This window comes from Epinephelus lanceolatus, chromosome 8 (assembly GCF_041903045.1).
Source record: "Epinephelus lanceolatus isolate andai-2023 chromosome 8, ASM4190304v1, whole genome shotgun sequence".
Taxonomy (NCBI): domain Eukaryota; kingdom Metazoa; phylum Chordata; class Actinopteri; order Perciformes; family Serranidae; genus Epinephelus; species Epinephelus lanceolatus.
In genome coordinates this window covers 13,317,733-13,336,970 of record NC_135741.1, presented here as the reverse complement: position 1 = coordinate 13,336,970, position 19,238 = coordinate 13,317,733, and the positions used below count along the sequence as shown (strand labels likewise).

Sequence of the window (19,238 nt, the reverse complement as noted above, 5' to 3'; positions counted from 1 at the left end):
TGGCAGGCTAGCTAGTTAGCGCGCTAGCTGTCAAGCGGCTGTTGCTGTGTGTGCGCAGGCGCAGTCCCATTGGTTGACTTTTTTTTTTTAAATATATAAATATAAAGAAATGTAAATTTCTCTTGGTCTGACCTTGATAGATATCAGTGTTTGTGGAAGTGTTTTACAGATGTCAGTTCCTAAAGTTAAGACCAGCTTGGGCAAAAAATAAAATCAAACTTGCTTAGCCACTGCGTCAAGCTAGCTAGCTAGCAGCTGGCTAACTGTCAAAATCTGAAAGCATTGCCAGCAAGCACACATTATTGGAAGTATATATACATAAATAAATAAAAAGATAAGTAAATTAATGTATGTATGTATATACCGATCAGTCATAACATTTAAACCACTGACAGGTAAGGTGAGTAAGATTATATTGTTACACTGTTCTGTTGGGAAACTTTGGGTCCTCGCATACATGTGGGTGCCACTTTACGTGCACTACCCAACCGAACACATTGCAGACCAAGTACCCCCCTCCCCATGGTAACAGCACTGCCCAATGACAGTGGCCCCCAAGCAGGACAATGCACCATGCAACGCCACAGGTGTGCTCAGGAATAGCCAGAGGACAATGACAAAGGGCTCTTGGCATCAGTCTGGCCTCCAAATTCCCTGGATCCCAGTCCAATCGAGCATCCATAAGACATGGCGGTACCACACCTTGCAGCCCACAGGACTTAAAGGATCCACCTCCAACTCCTTGGTGCCAGACGCCACAGGACACCCCCAGAGGTCCTATGTCCATGCCTCGACAGGTCAGAGCCAAGTCTGATCCATGCTGGGGCTTCAGACCTGTCGAGGCAAAGACACAGGATCTCTAGGGTCCAGCCACCCACGGATGCTCCTTGTTACGTTCCTTGGACTATTCCTGTGCAGTTTCTGCAGTGTGGCATGGTGCAGTGTCCGCTGGGGTGTCCAGTGCCATTTGGGAGTGCTACTGCCATGAGGGGATGTACTTGATCTGCAATGGTGTTTGGGTGGATGATGCGTGTCAAGTGGCATCTACATAAATGCCAAGACACAAATATATAGCCTATGAATATATAAATCAATATATAATTTTCTTATATGTCCTTTTTATTTATTTAATACAGAATATTTTGTAGTTCTATATGTTTACTTGCTATAAAAAAAGGATTTGATGCATTGAAAGTCCAGAATCTCATGAATAAAGCTTGTTCTTCATTTTGTCCACTTTCAGATGTATGCAGAAGCTTTGCATGAGAACGAGAAGCTAAAGTCCAGGTTGCAGGACAGCAAACATGAACTGGCCAAGATTCGGTCCCAGCTAGAGAAAGTCACCCAGGTACAAAAAACAGAAAGCTGAAAACGGACAGTTAAGTTGTCTTCTTCTTGTTGCACCATCATCCGTTTCCCACGGGTGTGCAGATGGAAGATCATGCCTGATTACTTTATGAAATCATGTTCAAAAATAAATATAATTCTCCAGAAAAACTCACAATAACAGAGGCATCCTGTCTTTTAGAGGCACGACAGAATATCAGAGAGATCTTCAGTACTTGAGTCGGAGAAAAGGGTAAGTGTCTTGGCAACACTTTGGCATTTTATTTGTCATGCTCTTCTGCACTATCAAGATGAATGTCCATCTCTTTTCTTCACCATTTTCCTGTAATTTATCTGTCTGCTTTAATACTAGTCGAATGGCTTTTCTCTCAATATAAATATATTTCAGTTGTTTCTTCTCCTTCTTTATTTGCAGGAAAAACAAGCTCTTGAGAAAAGAGTGTCAAACATGGAGGATGAGTTAAAGGTCAGTCCTTGCAAAAATACATTTTGCACACTCACCCTGGGTTTAAATAGCATATTTTTTTCTCTTATACAAGTCATGCATCATTTACCTCAGTGATTTTTTCCCCCCTCCAACATTATAATAACACTAACGGTACTTGAAGGTACACACCTCCAGCAGAGCCTCTCTCACCCATGCTAAATCAATCACGCCTACAAGCAAAGCAAAACACACACATATAGCACACTCTAGGGTTGCGGTTAGTCAGGTGGGTTTCAAGTCAAGGAGAGGGAAGGTTAATGCTTCAGGCTCATTACCCACAGTGTTCTGTTGGGCCACTTCCTGCCAGGCTAAGGAGGAGCCTGTGCTGCTGCTCCCCTGCTCCACTTATCCCACTGTTGGGGTGAACATGGTGACCTAGTTCCAGCTGAATACCAAACCCCGTCCAAGAGCAAAAGACCTGCTTTTGTGAGACATTCCTGCACTGCACTGTGTGTATTCTGCTTCACAAAGAGAGACGCGGCCGAGCAGCAGAGCGATTTCAGGCCTGAGTAGACGTGGTCTGCGCTGTACGTGTGTGCAAGCAGTCAGAAATGACACAGTAAGATTATAATTTGATTGTTATGGTAATGTTATATTCCTCAAGAGGCATAAAATCACAGCTCCGGTCTGAGAAAGTGTAATATGCAGACAGTGACGAGAACTTTATAAATAGGACAGTGTTGTATGTCAGCAGCAGATGTTTGACCCCCGTGTTGTCGTGGTTCCCTCAGCAGGACGCCCCACTGCGGTTCCGCTGTGGGTACCAGCCCTGAGAGCAGGTTGTCTCAGGGGAGGGGGGATGGTGAGTGGTTGCTATGACGCAGAGGAGTGATTGACACCTGCCTGTCACCTCACATAATTCTCTTCTGTCAGAGACTGGGGCATGTTTACACGTGTGGACACACATGTATGTCACATGATAAGCTGAAATAGTTAAAAACTTTAGACAAAGTGAAATGATACAGCGGCACAGGCACGCGTTTCTATCTTCTTTAGATGCAGAGCATGCCAGTAAGCTGGCTATTCACTCACTCACAAAGTCACTTGTTCACATTTAGCAAGCTACAGATTGCTGTTCAGTTGTAATCAGATTAGTGCCAGTCACTGGAAAGGAAAGATAGCAGCAACACTCAACTATTGATGTAAGAATTACCTAAAACATATGAACTCATATAGAAGTTATCCCTCTCAATCATCACATATGACTTAATAGAAGTGTGTGGCGGTGTATCTATCAGCAGAGATTCTGTCCTCTGCCTGTTTTTCTCATTTTCTTCTTATGTTTCTATGTTTGGGACGTCCCTGGGCACACTGTGCAGGTGAGGCTAAAAATGTAGCAACCAGGTGCCAGACTATAAGCAGCACACATCCAAGAGGAGCCTGCAAATATTTAGGACACATTGCAGAAAAAAACGCAAATATCATAAATCAAGGGTTGGCTTTCATTTTAACTGATGATACTGTTTACTAACAGTTCACAATTCCTGCATAGTAAACCTTTAAGACATGCAGATGCAGAAATGTCAGTGTTGTCTTCTCATAACAGCTGGTGTTATTTTAACACGTACACTACTGTGTGTGAGTGTTACAACTGCTGCTGCTGCTGTTTTATGTGTAGCTATTTTAAAAACTGCAGTTGTGACACTCTGCAGGTGACAGAAGCTATGAAACTCCTTGCCTAGATGGTGCACATAAGCACATCTACAGTAGAGGGGCACAGGTGCTGAGATCTGAACCAGCGACAACCTTCCTGACTGATTAATGAACCCAATGCAGAAGTGCCAAAAACTGCAGCTCCTCAAACGGCCACTTGAGGCCAGCTCTAAAAGCAAGTCAGTCTTCACAGACTTACATGTTAATGTGCCCAAGTTTATGGCAGGAATAAACATGTGTACAGTCTAGTCCAAGAAACGGTTTTGATCTCTTGAGCTAATTTCCTCGTCATGACATTCATGGCATGGTGTATTTTTATATAACTCACCAATTTAAATTTGTCCATGCATGATCACCTAGGGTCAAAAATCCAAGATAGCGACGGCCAAAACGTCAAACTCAAAGCTTCAAAACAGGAGTCCACAAACCAGTGGGTGATGTCACAATCAAAACAGTCTCACTTTGAAGTTGTCGAAATCTGGTGCTTGGGCAATGACTAGGAGCGTCCTGTAACATTGGCATGATACTCAGCCAGTCGCCATTATAGTTACATTGCACCCGGTGGCATCAGGGGAAAACGTGGTGGGACAAGAACGAAAAAAAGGTGGTGAAAGTCCGAGTGGGGTCCAACATACACCGTCTTTCACCTGGGAGAGCAGGGTTCACGTCCTGTGAGATTATAAAGCCAAACCCTGTTCTTTTATCTTAAACCTAACCATGTGCTTTTGTTGTTGAAGGAAAATTCATGGTGTTGTATGCATATATTTCGAAAGACTGTATGCAAATGTTAAATTTCCTGTGAAAACAAAAGTGTATTTTGAAAGAAGACAATGCATGTAACAGGCAGAACTTGACACAGTGTCCCAGAACGTCAGCAACCAATTTACCCAGGGCACAGTGCATGTCATATGTCGACATGGAAAGTCCATGACCAAACGTCAGTATGTGACAAGGTTGGAGTGAGAAAGTGTTACCACAGTGGCTATGTTCTTTTTTTTAAATACAGTCTATGTTTCAGACCTGCTGGCACTATGACTCTGTTAGTGACGAGTCCTGGTTTCAGGTGCTTCACATCAGACGCACTGTGTGTCCTTGTTTTCCCTTTTATGAAACAGTATCCATGTCTTCGTGCCTTATCCCTTTGTAGGGTCTTAGATTTCATACAGAGCGGCTGAATTATTCTCAACAGCCTCCAAAACTTAATTAATAGCAACTGTGTTGAATTATCTGCAGGACTTGAGAGTTTGGTCAGATCTAATTTAATATCAAAGAGCTCAGTATTAAGAGAGTGTAATAAAGGATACAGGTCATTATGCATTCTCGCCTCACTCTGTTCTTCTCTTCTCTTTTGCCAAGGGCACCTCTCCAGAAACTGCACCGTTTTATTCTAATACCGAGGGAACATTATATGCATGAACTGTTAGGTCCCAAACACAGGCTAGCTTCAAATTGCTTTAATAAATGTGTTTTGGAGTTGTAAGGAGCAGCTGGATGCCCTCCTTAAACCTCATTCTTGGCCATATTCACGTCTACACACTTGTGTTTGGGTCGCCTGAAACTCTACAAGTGCTCTGAGTGTGTGTGTCTGTGTGTGAGTGTGTGTGTGTTATGTGGTTTGCCCTCAGGAATCGCGTCAAACCACAGATGTTTCTGTCGAACCACATTGAGGTTCACCTCAAAAAGTCAGGCCAAGAAGGGAGGGAAGTGAATCGTTTCTTTTCCTCTGATGCATAACTGACGACTAGGCTCTTGCGTAAAAGTGTGAAATGGTAGAATATTAGGTTATGTGAATTCTTATGAATATATTTTGCAAAGCTATGAATATAATAAAACTTTAGCATCTCACCACTCTCCACATACCGATAAGCACAACCCCCCAAGGAGAGCTGGCTTCATAATTTCCTTTGCTTGTTGCAGCTTTTTCTATTTCTTCTCAGAATCTCCCTGTTGTGTAAATATTCTTTTATATAAGTTGCAGATGAATCCCTCTGATCTGTTGTTCTTCTCCCCTGTCTGTGTAGGTGTGTGGGCGCATGCCTGTATGAGTGGATATGTATTCGGTCTCTGTATGAGTCTTTCTCTTTGCACACGGCCTGCCTCCCTGCATGCTTTCTCTGTCTGCCCCTCTCTGTATCTCTCTCCTCCTCTGTGCAGGCTTTCCCTGCTCTGGCTCAGGTCCAGAGCTTGCGGAGGGTGAACGAGTGTCTCCTGGCTGAGAATAGAGCCATGCTGCGCGTCCTCGCCCGCCTCTCTGAGACGGCCTCCATGCCGGAGACAGAGGACCTCTGATCCTCTGACATCATCTGTCCTCCTTTACCCCTCCTCCTCCTCCTCCTCCTGCTCCTCCTCCTCCTCCTCTCCCCTTCTCAGCCACATAACTTCTACGCTCCCCTGTCCTTCTGGTGCCTCCACAGCCCCCTCGTCCTCTGCTGTGTTCCTCTCAGGCAGGTCCTGCACCTTCCCGATGCTCACCCCCCCCCGCAATGCATCCTCTGCACTCTTTTAACCTGATCTCTTTTATGGCCATCAGAGGGCAACCCTGCTGACCCCTCCCCCCCCCCTGCAAACATTTCTCATAAGCCTCCTTTGAAGTGTATTTTTAGCTGCATTCATGTTGCATGGGGCTTCACATGACATGAACTCTGCACTGGGAGTATTTATTTATTAAACATTCAGCAGCAGTCTGCACCATAAATGCATTATTGTGGTTATTGATTTTGCGACAGAAATATATGCGGGTCCTGTGTAATGTGCTGTGTAATCAATGCAAAGTTGTTTGCCAAGGAAATAGCCATTCTGGTCAATCTTCCAAAAAGGAAATGACACGTGAGATCATTAGACTTCAATATGAGCAAGTAGGTGAAACACTGGGTGTGTTTTGGTTCGTGTTCCCCCAAAATGTTTAACTATTCCTTTAATAGCATTAGAGCAGAGCATTACCATGATCATAGGATTTAAATACGTTATTTAATATGAAGAAATTAAAGTAGACAAGGGGCTCCAGACATGTGATTCCCCACATGCCAGGGGCGTTTGCTCACTCACCAGTTTTCAGTAATATGTCACAGCTAGAGAGCAGCGGGTTATTGTTTGTCTCTTGTAGAGGGGAAATACTTTGGCAAAGAGGGTGGTTATTTTTAGTCATCGCTCCTCATGAGAGACATGACCTAGTTTTGGGAAATTGACCCTCTCTCCGTTTCTCTCTCTTTGACTTTATTCTCTTTCACTTTTCACATGCAGAAAATATTGTCAAAGTCACTCCTCACTTGCATGATTAAGTACTGCAGAGCATGTCTTCATGGTTTGGCCTCAAACTTTAAGTCCACTTGTTATATCATTGAAGATATTGTCCCATTATAGTCGTGGTGAATTGTGTAGCTTTAAATGATTTAACATATATTTTCAAGTGATGATGTCATTTTCTAATATCATATTTTCCTTCTGCTGTCTCAGATCCTAACAGAGCTCAAGTCAGACAACCAGAGGCTCAAGGATGAGAACGGGGCTCTCATCCGAGTCATCAGCAAACTGTCCAAATGAAAAAGATGTCTGAAGCTCCTGTTCTGTGTCTGTGGACACTCCAACCCTGATATGGCAGTTTAATTATCCATGATGTCCCAAGTTGTGACTCCTCTCTGAGTTATGGTGATGGCTGCTTTGCAGAAATAAATTCCAGTTGGGGACGTGTGAGGATCCAAAGAGAAGAGTCAAATTTCACTGTGTGCTATGATGGGAGTTACAACAAGTGTTGCTACATGATTAGTTATTGTTATTTTGTAATACCAGTATTTCACTTTAATCAAATAGGGACCAGTCGTACTGTTTTGAGCGACCTTTTTAAGGCCCACTTCAAACTGATCCAGGGGTTTGCATGAAGGTACTGTTCATAATATTATACCCACACTTCACATTAAGTTTGTTGCTACATAATGCACTGCAGAAAACTAATTTAATGTTGTCTTAATTGTGAAAGAAGAGAGAAAGGGCCTCAATATTCACTTTAGAATGGAGATATATTATGTTTTATGATTTCAATCAGAATTTATCACCACACAGGTTAAATGACGCCCAGCCAAGCGACAAACAGGCAGTCTGGTTCCAGAGGTAAACACTAGATATTGATATCAAGTAGGGCTGGGTTATGGTATCAACCGAAATAAGTCAGAACTACATAGTATCATAAAGCTTCCAGTCAACCGATACATGCATTTGATCCTTTTCGTGCCAATGGTCTGATCCCGAACCAGTCTTGACTCCCTCCTGGATCAGCAAACTTTCTGTTGCTGCCATCTCCGGAGCCGCTCTCCTGCTAGCGAACAGTCAGTTGAATGTCTGCCAGGTTAGAATGAGCTAACACAGCAGCAGCGGCTTACAACCAATACTGAGCTGTTAAATGCCCCCACCAAACTCACTCCGAGACCGAAATGGCTTGACTCTATCATTAAACCCATTGATAACTGTGAGGTAACGATGCTAACAGTTAGCCCCGTCACTGGTCCCCAGCAGCTACAACCCATACATCTGTGGTCTGGTGAAGTCGAGCACAGTGTATTTCATGGCGTTGGCAGTTCAGCGGGCCAAGATGACACGAAAATGTTTGAAAGTATGGCTATGCCTCTCTGCTCAGAACTCTGTTGGTATCATTTTATGGGTTCTGGTATCATAATGTTTCAAACAATACCTACCCAGCCCTAATACGAATCCACCAAGGCACCTCAGTAGCAACAACCATCGAAGCCAGCACAGAAGTGCTGAAAGACGCACTTTTCTGACGGCAAATAGACTAAGAATGTATTGACATTAAAGAGAAACTTCTCTCATACATTTTTATATGAGCTGTGATGTAAAACGTATCATTTTGAACATTTTTACTCTACGATAAAGATATTAAGGCTCAATAAGACGTTAACTTCCCTTTAGCAAACCTGCAACCCATTTCAAATTGCTAGAATACATTTTTTATGACATTTTGATAATTAGATTTTATGATAAACCCCACTGCATTTAGTATTTGAATGCGACCGTATGCTTGCCCTGACAGGCAAAGTACGGAGTATATGCACTTTGTATAGAGTGGATAGTGCTGATCTTTCATCACTAGCAGCACTTTATTATCTTCAGACTGGTTTCAGTTATTATGATAATGTAATTTAGTGTTTGCCAGATTATGTTCATTAGTTCTTTGTGTGGTTTCAGTAGCCATTTTTAATTAGTTTTTTTCCCTTTTATAGAGGATTTTTTATCCAGTGGCTTCAAAACAGCATATCGGCTACACAGAGACAGTCCAAGTGTGTGTGATAGAAAGTGTCCTATGTTCTGTAATAGAGATATATTTATTTATTTATGCATTTCTTAGTTCTAATCTTTCTACGTTTGTTTACTAGATGTTCTTTCAAAGGAATACACTGATTATTTTGGTTGACCTCTGGGTCATCTTACTGTTTGGTGATGAAGATAAACACCAAAATAATCCTCTGGTAGATGTACTGTAAATCATTTCTGACATTCTAACCTCCACAGTGTTGTATGACTTTAAAGGGTACAGTTAACCACAACATGAAAAATACATGTTTTTAATTTTACCTTTAGTGCCATTCAGTCTAGACTGTTGGTGTGAGTTGCTGAATGTTGGACATATCTCCTGAAGAGATGTCTGCCTCCTCTCGAATGGAACTGGATGGCACTCAGCTTGTGGTCCCCAAAGCACCAAAAATTTTGAGATACATTTGAGAAACTTGACAGCAATGTCTCTTTCCAGAAATCATGACCCGGTTACTCAAGATAATCCACACACCTTGTTGTGAGCTGTTTTAAGTAGGAACTATTTTCTTGCTCCCGAACTACACCCGCCACCTGTATCAAAGTGCAGAAGGAAGAGTGCATCTACTGATAGCTCACCTAGCACCACTGAGCTAGCTAATGTTATAGCTCAGCTACAGAGGATGCCATTAATGTTTACATCTCGTTATGTCATGAGCACAAATGTCTTGTCTGTGAGTCCGTCCTTCTGCACGGCGATACAGTTGGCAGGTGTAGCTCAGTAGAAAGGAAACAGTTTATTATGTACACCTGGCTACAGCTTACACAATCCAATTCTACAGCCCTGTAAAAATCCTAACTTTATGAAGCTTTTGTTCTGGTAATTTTGGCCATATTTACTGGTGCTACTTCTGTTGCATGTTATTAACATTTTCTTTAATATTTGGGGTCTATAAAATGATTGACAAATATAGTGCTGCAGGTATGACATTTCTTTTTGGAGGCTGATGCAGAAGTTAGCGTTGCCCTGGTTCCCTCGTCAGAAAGCCTATCAGATTTTTCCATTGGATTTTTAGTATTGCACAAAATAAACCCTGTGGCAAACACATATTTATGCTACTTAAATATTTTGTTCAGCTAGATTATCTTCACAAATGAGCAAAGCGTTGGAGTGCTAACAGTGGATCTTTCTGTAGTCACAGTACAGACCTGTGCACATTACGTCCAAAACTGAGCAAGGCACTATTTGATGGTGTAATCAATGGCTATTCAGCGAAATATACCATAGCCCCGTGTTATTGCAATGGATAGTATTACAGCATTAAAGTGTTTATTGAATCGTTGATGTCTTTAATCTCCATTAAAGCTGCAGCACATTTGATGAAGTGAAGGGTTTATAACTTCCTGTGGAATGCTGTGGATTTCTTCATAGAGAGAGAAGCATTAACAGTAGCTACATGCATATCAGAGAGGGAATCAAACTACAGGATGCAGGATACCATGATGACGCTCTGTAGTCTCATACAGCCACTTTTTAACAGCCGCGTAATTTGCAACACATAAAAGCTTCAAAATTTAACCACAGACCTTATGTCAAGCATCTAAGCAAAGACTTATTGACTTTAAGACGAGGAAAGCGGGGGTGCTAAAATGTAACTCATTTCCAGGGCTTAGGACTCATTCCTCCAGAAATTCTACTACTTTACATGAGAAATATGAATAAAACCACCACAGAGGCTGCTGCCTTGTAGTGGTTCTTCTGAGACTACATGGTGTGCATCACCTCCACTATACTCCAAAGGAATATAGAGAAAAGGCAGATAAAGCCATTCCTGCTGCAAAACAGTGTGTTATTTATGTATCTTATCATATCTAATACAGACTCAGCCTCACATTTTCATTAATATTCCTCTACCTGTAGCGCGATGAATGATGCGCCTGAGACATGAATGATTTCAGTGTCTGTCTTCTCTTCACTTTAACAGATGAGTTGACCAATGTCCCCAGTGTTTGATGTATTCCTTTAAAAACATGATGGTTTTGGCGTCCAACCAGGGCAGCGTGCTGTAACACCAGTGTTATCTTTGGTCACTTTTACTTTAAACTACAAATAAGATACAGCTGTTTACATACTGGCTGTAGGTATATTGAACTATGCAGTGTATTGTATTGATGATGTTTGTAATGTGTTGATGATAGCTTAATATACGCACATTGGTTTACTCACTTTGCTTAATAAACTGTAAAGGAATGGAAATGTTTCCCGGTGTGACGTTAATATATTATGCATCACAGGCAGAGAGATTATTCGGAGCCAGCTGAGCTGAACGCTCTGCATATTAAACACAAACAAGTCATGGTAATTAAAAGGCCTTTATTTCCTATTTGACTTTTTTTTTTTTTTTACAGAACTGGTAACACATATGATAAATTTGTAATAAGTTATTTGGTTCCCTTGATAACTTTATAAGGATCCCCAACGTTTGTCCACATAAGGGTCAAGAGGAGTTTGTGAGCAACGTTTGTGTCCAGTCAAGGGCTAAAGCATGCGATCCACAGTAGGCACAAGTACTGACATGAACACGCGCACCACGACACTAGACACGAAGAAACACAGCTAGAGGACACAACCTGACTGTCCTCCGACGCTTTAAAAGATGATGAAGAAGAGAAAGAGGTGGAAAAAAAGAAGAGTCTTGAGAGTACAGTTGCATCAGGGAGGTGGAGGACTAAGCGCTCAAGGGGGGGGGGGGGGGGGGGGGGCGTTGGTACGGTCCTGCATGATTGGCAGTATACGGTATGTCCATGTTGTAAACATGAAGGCCGGCATTCTTTACGCTCAGCAAAAGCAGATTCAGTGGAGGAAATCAACGAGCCTGCTTCCTATTCAGCATAATGACACTGATGGTACATAGCTGGTTACACGTAAACAGGACAAAGACACAAACAGAAAGCAAACATGACTCTGGCATTGATTCAAACACAGTCCTACATTCTACATTAGAAGTACACATCACGAAAAACAAATAAAGACAGAAGGAGTGATTACACATGTGCACAAGAATACAAAGAAGAAATACAGCGAGTAATAGAGGAGACAAGACAGCATGTTTCAAAGTGGTGTCTTTACCCGCTGAGAGGCTTCTCAACACATTTTTGACAGGGTGGTAAATGATCTACTGAACTTTGGATGGTTTCCCTTTTTAAATCCCGGCGTTTGTTCACAGAAACAAACAAAAATAAAAACCCAACTGGTTGTGTGAACAAACGGTGCTCTAAAACTGTCTCTGCAGAGCTGAAAGCGCTCACAGTTTCAGACGCAGTTGTGCATAAGGTACATCTACACAGCTATCAACAGAACGGAATACTTAAAACTAGGATTGTTTGAGTGTTACGGTCATACACACAGAGATGTACATTTAGGAATGAGTAATGTGTCCCATGCATGCAGACCTGTACTGTATATTGTATTTATATATTCTAGTGCTGTGGTTTTGCACCATGTCTGCTAAAGGGCCTACACTCCACCTGTTTATCCCACATACACAAGCACACACACAGCTCCCAGTCTCTGTCCCCCATAGAACTTAGATGTCGTGTGACCGTATTGTGGCAGTAAAAAGGAAATAAATCTCCTAAATGTGCTATAAATTGACCCGTAATCACATTTGCCTCATCGTCTGATGTGTTCTGTTTGCCTCTGCGTGAATAGTTTTGGCTTTGTAGATTCAAACAGTGTTGACAAATGCAGGCAACTGTGATCAGGTCCTGGCAGTATTCTGTGATTTTTGTGTGTTTGAATTGTTCTCAGTGCATCATTTGGTCACAGTCAGTAGCATTAATGGGACAGCGGATAAATATAATATTGCATTAGGCGATGTGCGGCGTCGCACAACACGTTGACGATTGTTGTCAGGATAGATAGATAGATAAATAGATGGCAGTTTAGCGTTTACCTCAGAGAAAACTCAGCAACTGAGGTCAACTTAAGGGAATAGTTCAACATTTTTGTGAAATAGGCAAATTCACTTTCTTGGCAAGAGTTAGGTGAGATACCAGCCTTATGTGTCCTTTAAGCATAGAGCTGGAGCCAGGAGACGGTTAGCTTAGCTTAACACAAATACAGACAGAGCCAGGCTTGCTATTTCCCCACGGGACTCCCTAAAAATACAGACTGTGCATTCCAATACCCATACGACCATATTATATAGTATGCCAGAGAAAGATTTAGAATGTCCCAATACATAGTCTGTCAAATGCAGTGTGCCAAAAATACCAGGATGTTCTGCTAAATCTGGTCGCATTTTGCAGTATGCAAGCCAGCATGCTCTTCTGGCTGTTCTGAAACACAGTCCTCTGCACAGCAAAAGATGCATCATAGATGAGTGTGTGACAGCTCGCTGACAGCTGACTGACAGCTGTAAGAAGCTGCAACGACGGGTGACCGCACATTCAAGTGACTGATGACCAGTCAAAGGGTAATACTAGGATTATTAATTGTTAACTTACCAACAACAAAAGGACATAACTATTAAGATAAAGAATAAGAAATGCGTAATTTCACTATATGTGAGAATCTACAATGTATGCAGCTCTAACTTAGAGATTAAAACTACATACATTGCAAGGTCACAACAGCAGAGCTCTTGGGGTTGACCGCTGTCTCTGGCGAGCTTGGTGAATGGGATTTTTTTTTTTATCACCATGGTAACAGATAAATGAGAAAGAGAGTCAAAGTTCAGGGCGTAATGTAAACCATAACCAAAAAGACGTTTATAACCTAATCTTTTTCCCAAGATTAAACCTACAGGAGACCTCACACTACAGCTGTAATTTGAAACTTAAGCATGGCTACAACTGCAACTAGATGACATCCCCACAGATTTTCAAATGACTTTTAGCTAACCACTGATAATTTCTCAAGTTGACCATCGTGAGGTTATACTGGGAAATATGTACAACTAAATAATGATGAAATATATTTCCACTTAGATGGACTAAATTATGTCCAACAACAAAAATGTACTCAGATGGGGGTCTTTATTTCTTTATCAATGTAGTATCTGGTCACAATGAGACCAAATATACCAAATATATGCATCTGTATGCCTTCCTACCTGACGTACATCAAATTATTCAGCCTATTTTTCCAAAATTTAGAAATAAAACTAGCCCATACTTAGCCACTTACTCATTTTCATCAAACCAAACAATACAGGATTTTTGTTCTGCATTCTCACATAGGTGCACACAGGCTGTCATATAAAGTATGAACATGTACTCAGAGCCAGTGCTGAGCAAGTCACGGAGCTTCCCGAGGTATGCACGGCTACATCCTGCAAAACCACGCCCATCTGAGCGGGTGTTATTAGTAAGTCTTTATGTTAAGCTAACTGTCTTCAGGCTCCAGCTTCATATTTAGCACACACATAGAGTGGTATCTATCCTCTCATCTCTCTGCAAGAAACCAAATAAACGACTCCCCAAAAATTTAGAACTACTCCTATAATGACATTATATATATTTCTATATTTTCATACACTTTTTTCTCCATGTGTTTGTGGAAATCATAACTTTATGCATAGTTCTATGGGAGGGATTCAGGCCTAAAACTTGGGTTCCACTGTTTTTAAGTTTCTCTTTTTGCTTTGATATTTTTGGATCATCTGTTGTTGTTGTTTTGTCGCTGAGCGATATGCTAAACGAGCCAACACAAACCAGTATTAGCAGTGTGTTATTGATTGTACGAATACATTCTGTTGCAAAACCAGAGGAAGAGAAACTTGAAGAGTGACCCAGTTTGGTTCATAAATTGCACTCAGCCCAAGAAGAGAACACACTCTCATATATATCTATATATATATATAGCATATATATAATTTTAGCAGTATTATTGAGAACCTATTGTGATATTGTTCCTATTATTTATACTATCAAAACAAGGCATATACGTTACTAATCACAATACTGTAAAATCAGCTACCTCTATGAAACAAGGACATCGACAGCTCTGAAAGTAGAAAAAGACACACTCACTCTACTAAACTCACAACTGTTCTCAAAGCTCACATATACAGAAAAGTGGATTTTGCCCTCTTGATGAACAAAGACCTCTGAACGGAATGTAAAAGAGAGAAACACTGGCCAAGGAAAATGAAGACATGTCAGATATTTTTTTTTCTTCATCATAAATAAACTCTAGCTACTCAGCTGAGCTCTAAAAGAGTTAGTGCTTGAGTTTTATGGCTTTAGTTTTATCTTATTCATTTATCTTGTATACACGTACACGTATTGTATAATAAACACAGTAAAAGAGACACAGCCATGAAGGGTTTCAGGTCATTTAAATACTGTAGAAGTGAAAAATAAAAACTTCCAAGTAAAGAAAGAGAGGAGAAGAAGGGATTCCAAGTCATTTTGTGTTCACTGGAATGGGAATTATTCATCTTTTGGCCCTTGGAAATGCGTTTCATACAAAGATATGATCCAACAGACTTCACTACTGGCACAAATAACAACTCCTACAATCCACCTACAGATTGCAGAATTATTCAGTCTTTTTCGAGTTATTTCAGAATAAAACTGTGCCAAATCTGTTATTAGAAAATAGTCATCTTACAGACTTGGAGACCCCGACATCCCAAACATTAAAAATTTAAAACATGTTTTTCTTTTGTTTTTAAAAAAACAAAGCAATAGCAACAAAATAAAGAAAGTCACACATTGGCCTTCAGATAAGTGCTTAAAAAACAAAACACATGGAAGATAAATGGTGTCAAATAAAAAAACTCTGATCACAAGGAATTATATAGCAAGCATGCGGCTACATTTTCATCCTACATGAACTCACACACAGTACTGGACGACACACTTGCTTAAGAATTTCAGGCGTGGAAAGGTTCTTATTAGTAATAGTACTCTAATATTTGTATGACATTCTCTCCAATGACCCTCATGGAAAATAAATACACATTTGTTTCATTTAGAAAATATACAGTGCATCTTTTTTTCCCCTTTCGTTTGTGTTATTAAAATGACAAATGACACCCATTTACGTACACGAGATATTTTTGCTTCGTCTCTAAAACATGCTCCTATGTACAGTATTTTGTATAAACATGCAGTATCAACGTGTATGAACTATGTATATAGGCAAAACTACACACCGATGGGTTGCTTGATTGCTTCCATGTTGCCTTTTCTTTAGTGCTGCTTCGTCAACGGAGGAAAAAAGATAATGTGGGATGATAAACGGAAATCTAAACATGGTATGTCGGTTATAAAAAAATAAAGACTTAAAAGTTTCCAACAGAGAAAGATACAAGAGCCAACATTCATTAAATTCCAAAAAAGGTGGTCTACATTTGATTTACATTGACTTTGCATGTTCTTGCACACGGTCAACGGGTAGTTTTTGCTTTTTTAATTCATAACTAGACGCAAACACAGGCGTACCTGGACCCAAGCACCCCGACGCATCTTAGGAATTTAATTAATAATCTGGCATTCTCCAATTTAATCAGGGCTGATGAGTTTTGGTCAATTTGGATTTTGTCACAATTTCTCTTCAACAGAATGTTAATTTGGAAAAATGCGCTGAACCAATTAGTTTCCGTGAAGGAGCCAGGGAGCAGCATTAGATTGTAATGTGTCTCTTTGCTTTATCAGAGGAGTCCGTTTCTTTTTTTTTCTTTTTCAGTTTTTTTTTTTTAAATATGAGGAGACCTGTCTGGCGTGCCACAGTAAAATTCAATCTCACAACATTTTATCATTAAAAAAAAAAAAACTACACAGATCAAAGAACAGTGTCAAATTACCACAGAACAGAATAATACCCAGTAGTGCAATTAAATTCAACAGTTTGGTAAGCTGTGTATAAAATACACATGGATCAGTGCCTTCTTCCAGACCATATCCTTGCGACCAAGTGAGAAATGTAATATTCAAACAATCAAAGAAACACATACAGAAAAAAGCTGAGCCGAAACAAAGCAACAATAACAAATTAAAAAAGTCCCTTGCTCTTTTTTTTCTTCTTAAAACCAGCAGTTATTATGAACATAAAAAATTAAAGCTCTGGTTTCTGAGGGTACTTGAACGTAACATTTGGATTTAAGGTGCTTGAGGAATACAAGTGAAGTTAAATAAAATAAAACAAAGGAAACAAGAGATAGAAAAAATAAGGAAATGAAGAGAACAACACCGCTAACTGGAAGGCGTCCCTGGTAGTTGAAAATTGCTTATTTTGTTACTTTGAAGGCTTGTCTCCTTTATGACTGTAAGACGGTTATAGGGATTCCTTTGAAGTAAAACCCTTGTGTCAAGTCCATGACTAATGGCAGTAGCACTGAACAAGTGAGATACAGAATCAGAGGCGTTGGGAGGGGAGGTGGTAGACTGCAGGCAGTAATCGACACCTTGTAAATATCATGTCATTGGTGGTTGGAATCAGTCTCTGTTGTACCCGCTCTGATTTTTCCTTGCTTTTTTTTCTTATTTAAATGACAAACGCAGCCTTTTTGCACAGTTAAAAACAAAAAAATACACAAATACCCCTATTAACTGAAAAATCCACCACTCCCTGTTCCCTAACGTACTATTTCACGGACAAGCTAACACTAGTCGTGAGCCTTACGTCGCCGGGAAAATGAACAAGCGCTTGAATCCGACGTTTCATTTTCATAAAGTGGAGGAATAATAACAACCCGTTTAGAAAAAAAGGCATGGAGATTCAGTTTCCTCTCAGTTTTCCTGAGACGATGGGTGGAAGGTTAACTAATCAAAAAAGGCAGTGTGTTTGTGGGTAACCGGATATGTGCCTATCCCTACGCGCTACCCAACTCTAGGAATGTACTTCAAACAAACAGAATCATCTAGTATGATAACTGGCAGGTGTGGAACATGGTGCACAATACACCTAAGGAATGGACCTGCTTGTGTTATTTCTCTATCATATGGCAGTATAAAGCATTTTATTATTAAGCACTATTCTAAGCAAACTGTGTCACTAAAGGGAAGGGGTGAGAAGTACAATATGAGTGAATGTATGTTTTATCCCCTCTATCACCAGATTCCCATATAGCACTCGTACTGTTCTTCGTAGTCTACTCTGTATTCTTATTAATGGAACCACAACCCCAATACAAAAATAGATCTAAAGGAAATCAACGGAGTATCTGTCCATCCTGTAACTTCTTTTTTCAATGACATGATTTCATATAACATGATGCTTTTTTTTAAACTATATTTCCCATCATGTTGAATGGTATCTATGGATCTTTTGACAGGTGGCGGCAGAGGAAGAGGAGGAGGAGGAGGAAGGGGAGGACGTGGGGTTTGGAGGGAGCAGATGTACAGTTGGGGTGTTCTTCTGGAATATACACAGATATGTGGGGCCTGGGGGGAAATGGTTGGGGGAAATGCACGGGTAAGTAAGGTGGAGGTGGGGACGATGTGTTCAGGGGGGAGTTTACTTCTTGGCATTCAGGGCTGCGATGGCAGCATCCACCTCCTCCTCTGGCTGCAGTGGATGCCACTGGGCGATGGGGCGGCGGGGGTTGGCCAGCATGTCGGACCAGTGTTTCAGCCCGGCCCCCGTGCACTTGCTTCCCACCAAGATCTTCCCAATGGCATCGTTCTTGCCAATCTTGTCATAATCCAGCACTGTGATCACAGCTATGATTTTCTGGGAGAGAAAGCATTACAACAAGGTTCAGAATGCCACAAGTATTACACTGATATGAGGGGTGCAGAGTGCAGGGTGCAGAGTTTTACTCAAATACTTTTAAAGAGGCTAGTGGTGCAGCTGATTGAGCATAATGCCCTGTTTTTGGCTGCCTACTGGTCCTATTGTGATGGCTCGTGTCAGCACAGGGGTTTCTCTGGTTGGGTGGAGGGGAATGGGACTTACCACCATTTATGTGGAATCCCAAAATGTTCAGCATCTAAACTGAAGTTGCTAGTTAACAATATTTTGCACAATGTTCAATATCTTTAAATATGACCACAGTACGTATTTATTGTTTTTTCAGACAACTATATTATGGGCCAGATCGGACCCTTTGGTAGGCCGCTTCTGGCCCTCGGGCCATATGTCTGACACCCCTTAAAGGAATAGTTTGACATTTTGAGAAATACGCTTATTTGCTTTCTTGCTGAGAGTTGATGAGAAGTTTGATACCACTCTCATGTCTGTACAGTCAGGTTCTACTGTACAGCAGTCAGTTAGTCCGGACCTTTAAAGCTCACTAAACACATTGGGTCTCATTCATGAAACGTGAGCAGAAGGAATTTGTGTGTAAACTGTTCCCAGACGGAAATTTACGTGCATGTCCGCATTCATCAATATTTAAGTAGCTCCGATCTTTTCGTAGCTACTAACAAAATCTACTCCTGCTCCTGACCACTCGTAGTGCTTGCGTAAATTTAGTAAAGCACATTAATATTGCTTGTCACTATTGGAAATTACAATTTTAATTCATATTGCGCTCTG

General features: G+C 40.9%; 2 protein-coding genes across 8 annotated transcripts in view; one reads left to right on the top strand and one right to left on the bottom strand.

The window, feature by feature from the left end:
• Window positions 1-11,003, top strand: part of LOC117258417 (protein phosphatase 1 regulatory subunit 12B-like) — a 30,967-nt gene extending 19,964 nt beyond the window's left edge. The window contains exons 11-15 of the mRNA XM_078170402.1: window positions 1,244-1,348; window positions 1,529-1,579; window positions 1,763-1,813; window positions 5,642-5,931; window positions 6,941-11,003. Coding sequence (XP_078026528.1) covers window positions 1,244-1,348; window positions 1,529-1,579; window positions 1,763-1,813; window positions 5,642-5,776 — 342 coding nt within the window. The 3' untranslated portion in view covers window positions 5,777-5,931; window positions 6,941-11,003. The remainder of the gene's footprint in view (window positions 1-1,243; window positions 1,349-1,528; window positions 1,580-1,762; window positions 1,814-5,641; window positions 5,932-6,940) is intronic.
• A 5,420-nt stretch (window positions 11,004-16,423) lies between these two features.
• The window catches only part of LOC117257681 (synaptotagmin-2-like), an 89,817-nt gene continuing 87,002 nt past the window's right edge, over window positions 16,424-19,238 (bottom strand). For all 7 annotated transcript variants that reach the window (XM_033627948.2, XM_033627946.2, XM_033627951.2 and 4 more), the window contains one exon: window positions 16,424-18,431. In XM_033627948.2, coding sequence (XP_033483839.2) covers window positions 18,216-18,431 — 216 coding nt within the window. In that variant the 3' untranslated portion in view covers window positions 16,424-18,215. The remainder of the gene's footprint in view (window positions 18,432-19,238) is intronic.